General features: G+C 33.9%; 1 protein-coding gene and 1 long non-coding RNA gene across 2 annotated transcripts; both read right to left on the reverse strand.

Moving 5' to 3' along the window:
• Positions 1 to 1,701: 1,701 nt before the first annotated feature.
• LOC139430271 (uncharacterized) lies at positions 1,702 to 2,297 on the reverse strand. Its single transcript, XR_011640733.1, has 2 exons — positions 1,806 to 2,297; positions 1,702 to 1,750 (listed from the first exon to the last, which is right to left on the reverse strand). It is a non-coding gene; the product is annotated as an uncharacterized lncRNA (long non-coding RNA).
• Positions 2,298 to 10,517: 8,220 nt separating this feature from the next.
• LOC111419950 (uncharacterized) lies at positions 10,518 to 11,457 on the reverse strand. Its single transcript, XM_071196702.1, has 4 exons — positions 11,360 to 11,457; positions 10,838 to 11,299; positions 10,695 to 10,784; positions 10,518 to 10,641 (listed from the first exon to the last, which is right to left on the reverse strand). Exons 2-4 carry the CDS (start codon positions 11,277 to 11,279, stop codon positions 10,616 to 10,618), a joined length of 558 nt encoding a protein of 185 aa, XP_071052803.1. The 5' UTR covers positions 11,280 to 11,299; positions 11,360 to 11,457; the 3' UTR covers positions 10,518 to 10,615.
• Positions 11,458 to 14,841: the final 3,384 nt, after the last annotated feature.

Genomic DNA, 14,841 nt, shown 5'->3' on the forward strand with positions numbered 1-14,841 from the left:
GTCATTAGTTACATTTGACGACGGGTGTAAGTCATTGAACATCATGATAAATTATTTCAACGCCGATATTTGAAGTTTATTTTGTATTGATGGCGAATGTAATAAACTTTTGGACAGGACGTGTCGAATACTAATGAGAGATGCCTAACAAAAAACCTAACGCCCATCAATAGGAAAAATTTCAAAAAATTGATAAAGAATTTCCTAGTTCTGGATATATCGAGCCCAAAAGAGAAGCTTGTTTCCAAAACGTACCAAATCCACAAAATTTGGAATCGCTGTATTTTGGGCTGTCTATTTAAGATTTGCTTTCTCTGTATACTTGAATAGTAATTTCTTGTCAAAGTGTTCCACATCCCGTTGAAAATAGCCTCTAAATAACAGTTTTGGTTCCAAAGTGTACTACATCCAGTCGCTGTTTAGTGTCAAAACGTACCAAATCCATTTCAACCAATCCGAGACGTTCTTAAAGTAACGTGACTAACCTAAAATAATGTAACCGTGTAACTTTCTGCTGTCAACAAGATTGTTCGTCTGTTAGTATTTAGTAGTTTACAAAATGAGTATTGTTGAGACAGAAGAGTTTTTTGAAGACATTCAATCGACAACAAATGCTAGAAAGCGGAAAAGTGATAAAAGCAAGTGGAAAAAGAATGTTCTTAAGAAAAACAGATATGAGCTTAAGTCAAAAAAAGAACCACGTGTATCCTGCTCACATAACGATAAAGTATGTAAAGCTAGACAACTAACAGCCGCTGATATATCTGGTTTCCATGGATATTTCTATAAACATAAAACTGCAGTTTCTCAAAAAAACTTTCTAAGTGCATACATAATCGTGGAACAACCAAATAGACATAGACCAAATCAAGGCAAATCTAAAGGTTATGCAAAATCTATAAGTGTGAAATATTCGATTCAGTAAGAAAACTAGATGTAGCGACTGTGTTGCCTTCTCAAATAAACTCAAAGTCATAAACGACGATGTCGTCAAACGTACAATGGTTGTTGAGCAAATGCTTCACATAAGAAGATCGAAAGCATTTTTTCAGCAGTTGAATTTAAAGCCAGAGAATTCTATCACAATAAACTTTGATATGATGCAGAATCAGCCGTTGCCAAAAACACAGATAGGTGAAGCTTACTATAAAAGACAGATTTGGTATTATCTTCTTGGAGTGATAATTTGTGATGACCACGGAAAACTAAACCAAGAAAATGTATTTTTTTATCGGTTGCTACCACTTTTTTTTTGTGAACTCAACCCGGTCAGCCCAAATCTCAGGGGAAGCAGATTTCTGGTCCACAATTGGACACTAGCCGTAAACTCACCGCTGAGACCTGCCACGACCACGCTAGATGCCAACCCGACGCCCTCCTGCAGTGGATGGTGAAGGTTAAATGATAGAAGTAAATGTGTTCCCTCTCCTTTATTAAACCTTACAAATCTCATGAATGTAAACAAAAAAATTATAAAATTACGGTCGACACAAAAATGTGGTACGTACCATTAATGTTTCACAATTGATAAACGAAACCTTAACAAAATAGATGGTCCAATAAAGAGACAGTGGTTCGTAGTTTCTTCCTCACCTCCCCACACGTGGACGTCACAAATTGGCCCCCCGCTCCCAAGCGTCCGCGTCGTAACCGGCTTCAGGGTTCACTTTTTTTTTCGGCCAGACGGGATTGTTGGTAATATTGTTTTTTAGTTGATACAAAAAAAAACAGGGATAGAAAAAAAAAAGGCCTAGACGGAAATAAAACACATTAGACAAACATTAACAATAACATCACAACATTACCTCCACTCCGGGAAGCCTGTGTTCAAGGGTGTTAAAAAAGAAGATCGCTATGGCTTGTCGGAAAAATAATCCGGAAAAAAGAGATTCCGCTTGAAAATACTTTTACTTTCGTATTCTCACTTTTGTCACAAAAAAAACGTTGGATCCCGATACTTCGGATGAGAAGCCCCAATTGAGATAATTGAGTTTCGGTCTTCACGCCGTTCACTTCTCAGAATCAGCACGCTTTTCGATAATCCACAAGCAATCCGATCTTTTACTGGACACCACCAAGGTTACTCACAAACAGAGGAAGAGACGAAGAAGGAACACATTTTTATACGAAAACACAAGTTATTCATACCAACTCATCCCAAATCAAATAAAAATTACTATTTATTCTGGCAACAACGCCCTCTTACCAACAAAAGGATGAATTGATATGAAAAACAAACAAACATAACCCCACAAATATGTAAACAAGGAAAACAAATCTAAATTCTAATAAAACCGTAACACGGTGGTTAGAATCAGATGGAGGAAGAGGCTGCACAGAAATTACATCTTGCTTATGGCATTTTTTTAAAACAAATATTATCAGTAGGAATATAAAAAACATTCGATTATTTTCAGATAGTTGCTCCTCCCAAAATAAAAATTACACACTACTTTTGAGTTTGCTGGTTTTGGCCTGGAAATATAAACTCAACGTTGAATGGTTTTTTCCAGAGCGTGGTCATTCATACATGCCAGCGGATCGTGCATTTGGCATTCTTGAAAAAAAGCTTCGGAAAAAAGAGAGTATCATATTTCCTCACGAATACGATGATATCGTAAAATCAGTTGGAACTTTATATACCGTTTCACAAGATTTTAAATGGATGAGTTGGCGAGATCTTAATAAAAGCGTGGTAACATCTAGTAAAACATTTAAAATAACTAAGGCCAGGCGCTTATTGATCAACTATTCAACTCCAAAAATTGGTCTTGCTCTTTCTTATAGCCTAGCTCCTACGTGTGAACATACAATTCTTAAGAGAGGAATGAAGCTGGCCAACATTGAAGGACGTTTAAAAGAATTCCCTTCCTCAAATCATATCAAAAATGAAAAAAAGGCTGACGTAGTTTTTCTTCTCAACAAAATGGGATATGATATAGAAAATGTTATATATTATCAAAATGTTTTACGCAGCACTCAAGATAACGGTAACGATGAAGATTCAGATTAAGTGTTGCACGAGTATTTGTTATGTATGTTATTATTTCTTGTTCTTTTTTTAGTAAATGCATCCAAATTTACTAAATGGTAGTCAGTGTTTTTTTATTCCATATCGTACTACATCCTCATTTTTTAGCAAAATGTACCAAATCCAAATAGTTTTTGTGTGTATAATTGAAAATATTCATCTATGATTTGTAGAATTGGAAAGAAAAGATAGTTTTAGGTACCCTTTATGTATAAAAAAAACAAAAACCCATTTTAAATTATCAAAAACAAACATTATGAAAAAAGTTAATTTACCAAATTTTCTATTTCGTGGATTTGGTACGTTTTGGAAACAAGCTTTCTTTTAAAGAAATCGCATATTTCCGGTCACCAGTGATGAAGACAACGAAATAAATATTTTATCGTATTTTATTGCATTTCCAAATTCAATTTAATATCAAATTTATATTTTTATTCAAATCTAATTTTTGTCATTAACTTTTTGTTTTAATAGTTTCATTTATTTGATCTTCTGTTTATTATTTTTGGTAAGTAAAAGCTAGTAAACTAAAAGATTATCAATCGTAATTAATAGTACAAATAATAATAGAAATAAATTAAACAAAAAACTGTCAAAATGTCATGGCCTTCTAATAAAAATACAAACGGTTGCCTGCATTTCCTGCATGTTTTGATAAATTTACGAATATGAGAGAAACTACAATAGATAGGTATAGTAATGTTTATAGATAAATTGTAGAGAATTAAATTTCCTTTCATCTAGGTTAATAAAACATGGGGCGTTCTATTTAAAATTTTCGACTTTCTCCCCATTGAATACGGAGAAACGGTAATTCAATTTTTGACCACCCTGTATAAGATACTCTGATACAATATATGACAATCTATTTGAGAAGTCCTCCAGGTGACCCTAGATACCATTTGCGCTTGGTGTAAGGGAGAGAACCTCTCAATAAACCCGCAAAAGACAATTGTTGTGCCTTTCACCAGGAAGCGAAAGTTGGATGGACTAATCCGCCCAACTATCCAAGGTGAAGAAATTCCTTTCTCAAAGGAAGTCAAATATCTAGGAGTAATCCTAGACAAAACCCTGTCATGGAATGGACATTTGCAGGGAGTTTTGCACAAAGCTAGTGCGACTATCCTTGTGGATTTGTCGTAGTCTTTGTGGAAAAAGTTGGGGTCTTACCCCTGAAAGACTGTACTGGCTCTATGTGACTGTGGTTAGACCTATGATCACATACGGAGCAGCAGCCTGGTATAGGAAAGTCCGACAGACTTCAGTTATCAGTAAACTTTCACGAATTCAACGAGTAGCTGGATTGGCAATCTCTGGTGCGATAGGCACAACGCCAACTCTAGCAATGGAGGTTCTGCTTGGCCTATCTCCTCTGCATTTGCATATAGAGAAAGTGGCTAGAACAACCATTTACAGATTTAAGCAATATGCTCAAAACTGTTCCGACATGTCCTACCAATGGGCTGCGGAAGACATTATAAGCACTGATACTGTGCTATCAATGCCGTCAGATTTGGCGGTATCACTATCAGTGATTAATGGTCGATACCAGATTGTACTGCCTGAGCGGCAGTCCTGGATCGAAAATGAAAATTCTCTGGTTCGGGCAGACATTTGCTTGTACACAGATGGATCAAAAACGCCTGAAGGGGTAGGAGCAGGAGTATACTGCCAGACACCTCGAATTAAGCAAGCCTACAGCCTGGGTACGTACTGTACTGTATTCCAGGCGGAAGTATTTGCTATTGACATGGGTGCTAAAATCCTTCTTGAAAGAGGGGTGAAGAACATGACAGTACGAATCTTCTCAGACAGTCAAGCCGCTCTCCAGGCGCTGCAAGCCGTGAAAACGGTGTCGGCTCTGGTTAATGATGAGTTGTGATAACAGAGTCTCTCTGATCTGGGTCCCGGGTCACTCTGGTGTTGCTGGCAATGAAGCGGCAGATAGGCTAGCACGAGATGGCAGCGCTGAAGCGTTTGTGGGACCGGAACCAGCAGTTGGTGTATCATTTGCGATGGCCAAATATAGGATTGGACTGTGGGCTGAAGAGAGACTTCGCCTACTGTGGACCAGTTCTCCTGGAATGAGACATGCTAAGGTGTTTATCAACATCGCCACTGTCAAACCCGGGAATATTTTGGGACTTGCCCGTAGTAGCATAAAAGTTCTAATGGGTGTTTTTACTGGGCACTGCCGATTAAAAGCACACCTCAACTTGTTGGGTTTAGCCGACGATGTTGAATGCCGACTATGTGCGGAGGAAGCAGAGACGGTTGAGCATGTTTTATGCCACTGCCCTGCCGTTAACCGTATCAGATTCTCGATTTTTGGGTGGCAGTTTATCTCCTCAAAAGATCTGAATAACCTTTCGCCGAGCGAGGTATTAATGTTCGTTAAGAGCATTGGACTGCACGGTGAAATTTGATAATGATATCTATCGGGGTACAATAGATCCTTAGGGTCGCGGTGCAAGGTTGGTTGGTCCGCCTACCCGATATGTATTCTATGTAATGTAATGTAATGTAATGTAATCTATTTGAGAGCATCTGAAGAGTAATCATACCAATTTAGGGCTTATTTGAATGAACGTTGGCTGGAATATAGGATTTTAAAGAGCATGGTGAAATTTGCCAAAAAAACCTTAAAATCAAAATAACTCGAAAACGAAAAATGCTAGGTACCAATAACTTTTATGAAAGTCAACATATTTTTTTACGTACAATTAAAAGGTGCAATAAAAACTAGAGCATTCCATTTAAAATAACGAAGTTATGGTCTACTTCCGGTAGACCGGAAGTGGTAGCCATCTTGAAAATATTTTAGATCGAAAGTTTCGACTGAACAACCCATACTACCAAAATTTCAAAACTGTACGAATACTCGAACCTAAAAAAGTTCTAACGAACCAGTTACGTGAGACACCTGTATATACAAGAAGATTTGACCGCTTCTATACACCGCCTCTTCAGAGAGGAAGCGATGGGAGAATTCATGCTAAAGTGAATGGTTCAATCATATCAATAAAAAATTATTCAGATATTGATAATTTGGAAAATAAAGAAAGACGTACGTTACTTAACGATGAGTTACTATGTTTGAACTGTAGAGCCGTTGGTCGTTTAATTTAGGTTTAGTTTAACAAGATGTATATTGGCGGTGGCTATATGTTTTTTTTTTATTTCTTTTTATACTATTTGCAAGTTTAGATTTTTAATTTTGTTTATCAATTCTTTTAGTACTATTATTATTATTATTTACATATAAATGTTTTAATTTTGGTCTTTTTTTATAACATCAGATAAACTGTAGTTCTTATAAATTAGTACTTTTTTGAAACCTTCTCCAGTCTTTATATTCGCTCGTGTCTGCATTGCTGACTGGCATATTTATTAGAGTTACTATTCGATTTGTTCATTCCTTTAAGTATAATATTTTTTAACATATGAACGTGAGGTCGTTGCTTGCACACTTTGGTGCGTTGCGGGAGTATTTGGATCGTTCTGACTGTGATGCATTTGCTATGTCTGAAACATGACCCCGACATTGATAATTCTGTTATTCAAGTTAAAAAATGTGCACTGCTTTAGAGCTGATAGACTATCTAGAGGTGGTGGGGTTGGTCTTTATATTCGGAACTGTTATAAGTGTCAAGTTATTATTATTAATCAGGTTCCGGGACTGGAGCAATTGTGAGTTATAGTTACAGTGAATGGTAAGAATTTAGCTATTGGCGTCATCTATGTATAGTATTGTATAGCCTTCCATCCTATGAGCCTAAGTCGTTTTTAGAATTACTTGAAGAATCTTTAGCTCAGATTTATTATACAGTAGATGGAGTCACAGCTCTGGGCGACTTTAACATTAATCTTATGGTCGATGGTCCTTTGACAAATTCTCTTAGAAGCTCGCCGCATTAGAAGCTTTTAACTTGAGACAGGTGGTTGAACAACCTACAAGAATATCGGATAACTCTGAGACACTGATTGATATAATTATTATATCCAATGAATTGACAGTTAGTAACTGTAACACTGCAGACGTGGGGTTTTCTGATCACTTGCTAGTTTATTGTCAACTGGAAATTTGAATCTAAACGTGAAGCCAGACAAATTATTTATCGAAATTTACGCAACATTGATATAGATGCCTTTAATAAAGATCTTAATCTGTTGAATTGGGAAGCTGTTTTTAATTTTAACAATATCGATGATAAAGTTACCAATTTCAATGATGTCTCTATTCGATTTCCATGCTCCGGTTTTAACGGAAACCTTAAAGAACGGTCCATTACCTTGGATCACGTGAAATATCAAACAGATAATCAAATTAAGGAATAATGCTTTTAATAAGTATAAAAAATCCAGAACACAGCAACATTTTCAATATTATAAAACCTTGCGTAATTATGTTACGGGTGCAATTCGTAGGGAGAAAAAGAAATTTAATATTTTAAAACCATCCTATTCCATCGCATTTGGCTGATCCTAATAATATTAACGCTGTTTTGAGCAATTCTGCAACTAGTACTCTGGTTGAGCCTGATATTAATCTCCAATCTTATTATTACAATAAGAGAATGCACCCAGACACTCCAACAATGACTTTTTGTAAGGAATCTTCAGATCATATTCTGAAAATACTTTTAAATATGAAATCCACTAGTGTAGTGATGGAATTAGGATGGACATGGTACGCTTATGTTGCCCCGGTATTCTTGCTATGCTTATGCACATGCTTAATTTCTGTTTTACTGAATCAGTATTTTCAATGTCGTCGAGGCATGAACTTATAACTCCCATTCCTAAAACGAATCCGGTCACTACATATAAAGATTTAAGACCCATAGTAATACTGCCGGTCCAAAACTATTGGAAAGACTCATGGTTGAACAATTGAAGCTTTATTTAAACACCCATTGCATTTTACCGCTTAAACAATCTTTCTTCAGGAAACATTTTAGTTGAGTTAGTACGCCTGACCGACGATATTTTTGGTGCGTTGGATGTAGATAACTCAACATTGTTAATTTTGTTTGATTTCAGCTAGGCTTTTGATGTACTTAATCATAGCCTATTGCTTAGTATTCTAAAATTTATTGGGTTGGATGATAAAGCGATTAGATTGTTCAATAGTTATCTTTCGGATAGACTGCAATCTGTAAGATTAAATTCGGTACAGTCGGATCCTGTCATTGTTCCGTCGGTGGTACCGCAGGGGTTTATTCTTGGTCCAGTTTATACACTACATATATTTTCAATTTATAGATGAATATCCAGCGATTTTCCTGCGATATGCAATACTGATAAACTAAGGACAGTCTGTACAGAGATTACTGGCCTAAGGATCAATCCTGCCAAAACGCAAGGCATTATATTTACCAAGAGAGGTAAGTTGTTTGTCGATAAATCTCATGTAAATGTATACATACTAGATCAGCTAGTAGGCTTTTCAGATACGATCAACAGTCTAGGGGTTATCTTGGACAATCAATTTAACTTTAGTAATCACATCAAAGTTTTGTGTGGTCGTTCTTATAGTGCTTTGAAGCACCTCTAGCGCTTACTATGTGATATTTTAATTTTATCTAATTTTAATCGTTGTAGTGTTGTCTTTAGTCCATATTTATCTTTTGAATCTAAGCGACAGGTCGTTCAGAACTCTTGTTACGTTGCATTTATAGTGTAAGGCGTAGAGAACACATCTCTACGCCTTACTTTCTCTACTCTTTCTATTATACCATTCTTATTGTCAGGTGGTTGGCTAAGCATGGCACAGAGATTTCTTACACATTACTTATGCCTAATTTATAAAATTATTCACATCGGTAAAGCTCATAACTTAAATTTAAGACATAGATTTACAATGACAATACCAATCCACCGATCTGCTAAGCTTTATCATTCTTATTCATATCAAGTTGTCCATGTCTGCAAGGTGTGCTGCCTCGATCTCGCAGTTTATATCGCTTATACCTTGTAACTCTCTGCATATGTACTTACATGTAAGTATGAGAATGGTTGTTTTCTGCAAATATGCTTTGTTGGCGAATGGATACTGTTTATTTAATTAAATAAATATAAAATTTAGATATTTAAATAAAATAACTTTTTTCTCGCTAAAAAATTTACTATAATCAGTACCGGTTGCGGCTAGTAAGCCATCATCAGCTGAATTGTCGAAAATGAATAAAAAACTAGATTGTCATTTCAATTGTCGTTGTAGTGTGTTTTTCTTGTTATTTTATCATTTTTACTTTAAAAATTTTTAAGTTCTTTACTTGTGTCTGAGTTTTTGTTCTTTTTTATTCATTTTTAACAATTTAGCTGATGATGGCTTACTAGCCGAAACCGGTACTGATTATATTAAATTTTTTAGCGAGAAAGAAGTTATTTTATTTAAATACTTAAATTTTATATTTATATTTATTTACTTTTATAACTCGTAATATGAATTACAAAGATACCTTATGTTTATTTAAGGTTTATTCATTTAGGGTGTGGAAGAATATATTACTTACAATTAGTTGTTTTGCTACTCAGCATTAATAACATAGGATTGTGTTACATTCTTTTGTCATTGGTGCAAGTAAAACCAGTGGTAGCTTTACTGCCTATTCTGCTCTTGCATCTATTGAGCCGTATTTCTCTACAAATTTCTTAATTTAATTTACATTTTTTCTTCTTTATAAGCTTTTTTGTAAGTTTCTTTTAATTTTATTTTACAATTATTAATGTTTAGAAATTATGTTTTCTTTTTCTTCTGCTGTATTGTAATGGCTCAATAAACCATTTATTTATTTATTTATCTCCTACCAAGTAAAAAGTTTCTGAGCCTTTTTGGGTTGGTAGATGCCTAGTATTGAAAATTATATGTTTTCAACTTGGTAAGGTAGCCATTTGGCTTCCAAACATTCATACGGTGGCGGTTCAAAAACGCGGAACAAGACAGGGCCACGTTTCGATACAGCTTAGTGACTTTACCTGCAAACCGCTACAAAACTGAATGAAGTTGCTTTTTCCATCGCAATACTCTCGGACTTAACTCAAACTAATCAATCAGTAGTTTTCTGGTGGACTGGCGATGTTGCAGCCCTTTGAAATATGTTTATAAAAAAGAAGAACTTTCACCAGAGTTAGGCGGAGGAATCCAGACGTTCACTACGTGAGTCATAGGAACTTAAAAGTACCAATAAACTGCTTATATCTGCCATTTATAACATGAAAGTGAAAAAAGGGGATGAAATATGAGAAGATGTTAATATTTTTGTCGTGATAAGCTTTTCTGAAGGAATCAATGGCATTTTTAACATGTGGTTAAGATGGGTTTTTTCAAAATAATCAAAGTTTTCCATTATGTACATAGCAGGTTCAAAACTGAATCAAAAATTTTAGTGGTCATAATCGTATTTGAACTTTTAAACGCGTTTTTTGGCCGTTTTAATGATTAAATGTTATTAGCATATTCGTAGATAACAATAAATTTGCCGTAATAATTTTTGTTTATTGAATTATTATATTATATCATTATTATATTATATATTTCATCATTGATGGTATTCTAGTTCCCTTTTCTGCTTTCTTGTGTTAGTATCTCCTCCCTCGTCGTCGATCTACAAAACATTGATTTTAAGCAAATTGAATCAATACTTCAATTGTATATTACTTTTATTTCTTTTAGCCTTCCTCAAGCTTCGTGCGCTTTTGGTTGCAATCGCTCTAGATCTGAAGTACGCACGAGTCATAGGCAGACTTTCTGAAATACATAAAATTTTCTCATTATGAATTCTCCTTCTTAAAAGTACTCACCATCATCCATGCCGGATTTACAAACGATCTCATTATTTACACTTAGCTCAAGCATCGCCCAATCTTCAATACTTGATACCGGAAGCATAAGTTCATATACTAATAAGTCATCTTCCGGTCCTACATAATCTACTCGAAGCATTTCTCCAATAGGGTCCATTCCCAAAACCATCATTGTCACGTCTAGAATATTAGGTTCACTTTGGGGATCTTTCGCAACTCTTATTATTCCTTTCCAGAGATTGTCGTCTACTTGTTCATATTCGAACATTTCCGGACAAGGATTTCTGTAAGTTTCCATAAGCTCCGATATGTCTAAATCAGCGTTTCGGGCCTTCTTTCTTCTCATTGATCTCGAGTTACTTGGAATTATTTGAGAAAAAAACATGATTATAATCAGGAATAAAAGTGGAGCTGTTGCAATGTGATTATAGCGTGCCATTTTTGTCAAGTTGGGTAGATCTAAAACGTTTATAAAATATTATTTTACGACACAACATTATAAGTAAATAGTAAATATACTTCAAACTTTTCTTAAATAAAAAAATCGCAATTTTGTTAATGTTGGAATTACATCAATAATCGCGATTTTAGTTTATTTAACAATGAATAATTAATTTTAATCACGAACAATACAAGAGGTATTAATGTTATTTTTACGTCATTACGTTAACAATGATTATTGTGATAAAATATAGATTATAATTAAATCATTATTAAGTCATTAAATCATCACTTATTTACTTGATATTTTACCTAAAAAACTTCTGTCGGAAATATGATTCTACCACGATTATAGCCAACTGATGGTACCCTTCTAGTTTAGATATGAGTGTGTTTCCTAAAATTGTAACTAAACAATTCAGAGAATATCTTGACAATTTGGTGTCTCTCAACTGTAGAATAACCATCATATACCATACGAGCTGGTCACTGCCACGTTTTTTACTCCCTGCACATGACCAAAGATGAGCCGGATGATTAATTAAGTCAGATTGTACATTAGTTAAATAAGTATTATAATCTCTCAAGGTCAATATCTTAGATCTTCTAAGATTTAACAATAAGATAAGTTTTAACAAATCAGCTTCAGACCGACCAGCTTGATTATCCCGACTTACTTGAATGACGTAATTTTTCAGCCACACGTATTTATAAACCTTATTGCGACAAATCGCTTTAGTTGACTTCAACAGTCCAGCATAATGTATAGTAAGCAATCACGTAATCCACAGGATAGAACCACAGTTGGTGTCAGCCAACCAGTTGTTTCCGTTGTTTACGTGCACCTGTAATTTCTGAACCAGTTGTTAAGAGTGCTATCTTACATTTTCCTGTGTTGTTATGCCCTCTTTGGTTTGTCGCTTTGTACCTTTTCCTGAAATTGCTTTAGCTTATCTTCGTCCTGCAGCAGTTCGGTGCTGACATTGGGTGTTTTTTATCTTTGTCCCTTTAGTTTATAATAAACAATTTATTTCAAATAAACTTTTCTCCATCACCTTTAATTTTTGAGTTATGATCTATTTTAATACCAAAAGTACTCAATTTTAATATTTTGATGATTTTTTCTTTATCACTAGAAAATCATTATACCTAAACTAAATTTGTTTATGGACGATGTTTTTTTAGTTCATAATAAACAATTTATTCTTAAAAAACTTTTCTCCATCACCTTTCATCCTTGAGTTATGATCAATTTTAATACCAAAAGTACTCAATTTTGATATTTCGATGATTTTCTCTTTTTAATCATTAGAAAATCATTATGACTAAACCAAATCTGTTTATGCGTAATGTCCTTTTAGTTCACAATAAACAATTTATTTCAAATAAACTTTTCTCCAACACCTTTAATTTTTGAGTTATGATTTATTTTAATACCAAAAGTACTCAATTTTGACATTTTGGTGATTTTTTCTTTATCACTAAAAAAATCATTATAACTAAACCAAATCTGTTTATAGATGATGTCTTTTTAGTTCATAATAAACAATTTATTTCAAAAAAACTTATCTCCATCACAATTAATTTTTGGGTAATGATCGATTTTGATAACAAAAGTACTCAATTTTGACATTATGGGGATTTTCTCTTCATCACTAGAACATCATTACATCTAAACAAAATCTGTTTATCAATAATATCTTTTTAGTTTATAATAAACAATTTATTCCTAAAAAACTTTTTGTCATCACCTTTCATTTTTGAGTTATGATCGATTTTAAAACCAAAAATGACATTTTGGGGATTTTCTCTTTATCACTAGAAAATTATTATGCCTAAATTAAATTTGTTTATGGATTATGTCTTTTTAGCTCATAATAAACAGTTTATTCCTCAAATTACGTACAATTTCACAGCCGACTACTAAATTTTCGATGATTTTCAGTAGCATTAACAAGATACGCGACTTTAGTTTTTTGAGTTTTTTATGAAAACGAAAATGTTTTTTAAAAAATAGTAAGAGGAAAAAAAGTTTTAGAATTAAATTCCGCATGAAATGAGGTAATAATGTATTAAATCCACAAAAAGGTTAAAAAAATCTGCCAAAATTTAGGTAACCATCACCCTTAATCAACCCTTTGAAATGCCTCAATTGGTCTCAACTTGCTGCTACCAATTAATACCCTCGGTACACTCATAACGTATACCAAATTTGTTTTTTTTAGCTTTATGTATTACGAAGATATTCAATGTTTTAAAAATTTAAGACCCAATTTTGAAGGCCTATAACTCCTCAGGGGTACAACTTGGTATAGAGATAAGTTGCATTAAATCATCTTCATTTATTGTCCTCTACATGTCCCTGCTCTGTGTCGGTTCTTATGTGAATCACCCTGTATATAGTAACTTTTGCTTTGAATAATTCGGTGGTCGTTTTTGAGAGAGTTTTTGATATCCTCAACTTTTTATGGCATGATATCCTTCTTCTTCTTGGTCTTCTTCTACCATGCATTTTCCCTTGGATCTCCGAAGCTAGTATTTGTAAGATATTCCACTTTTCTTTTCTTTATGGTGTTTGATGTGATAATTACATCAAGTAATTATTTATATTATAATAATATTATTTCTTTTATGGCGCTTTTTCAGCGAGAAAAAGTAACAAGATTAATTTGTATGTTTAGACTGGTTTCAACTTGATAATAATATTTATTTATTTATTTTCGTTTTTTTTTATGGCAACCATAAAATGTATTGTCATATATATAACAAGAAAACTGGATATTTTAATACGAAAATAAAGCATCAAATATACCCCTCTCCAGAGAAAAATTACTATTTATTTAAATGAAACATTTAAATTGTTTTTTCTTTTAAATTGTTCTATGTATGAACTATTTAAAAGAAAAGCAGGTTTCAGTCTGTCAACATTAATGAATTGTTCTCGATTTTCTTTAAAAATGCAAACAATTTTAGGAAATTTTTTAATAATTTTAAATGGCCCTTCATACCTTGCAGAGAGAGAAGATTTGTTGCCTTCTATCCGGACAAAAGCAAAATCTGATTTCTCTAGATCTTTATGTAAAAAAGGTTTATTAAGGGAATGATGACGCATCGTGGTTGGTCTCAAGTTTGTAAAATGATTTCGTAAACTGATCAGGAGTGGAGACGTATCAATTGAACTATGAGAACTTAAGAAAAATTCACCTGGGAGTCTCAACGGTTGACCACAAAGTAATTCAGCAGATGAACAACCTAAATCTTCTTTTATGGTTGAACGTAAACCAAGAAGGATAATAGGGAATTCATCTTTCCAATGAGTTGTATTCCCTCTAGCAATTAATGCGGTTTTTAAAGTTCTATGGAATCCTTCGACAATACCGTTGCTTTGAGACATTATGATCTGTGCAAATTTTAAATTGATAGCCTTCTAAGAAATGGCGAAAACGTTTACAATCATACAAGTTCACGATCATAAATTGAATATTTTAATTGGCTGGGGGAAAGTTTTTTTGAGAAATATGCAATTGGTTGTGAAATGTTGTTGTTCGATTCTTCTAACG

This window comes from Onthophagus taurus, chromosome 6 (genome assembly GCF_036711975.1).
Source record: "Onthophagus taurus isolate NC chromosome 6, IU_Otau_3.0, whole genome shotgun sequence".
In the NCBI taxonomy this organism is placed as follows: domain Eukaryota; kingdom Metazoa; phylum Arthropoda; class Insecta; order Coleoptera; family Scarabaeidae; genus Onthophagus; species Onthophagus taurus.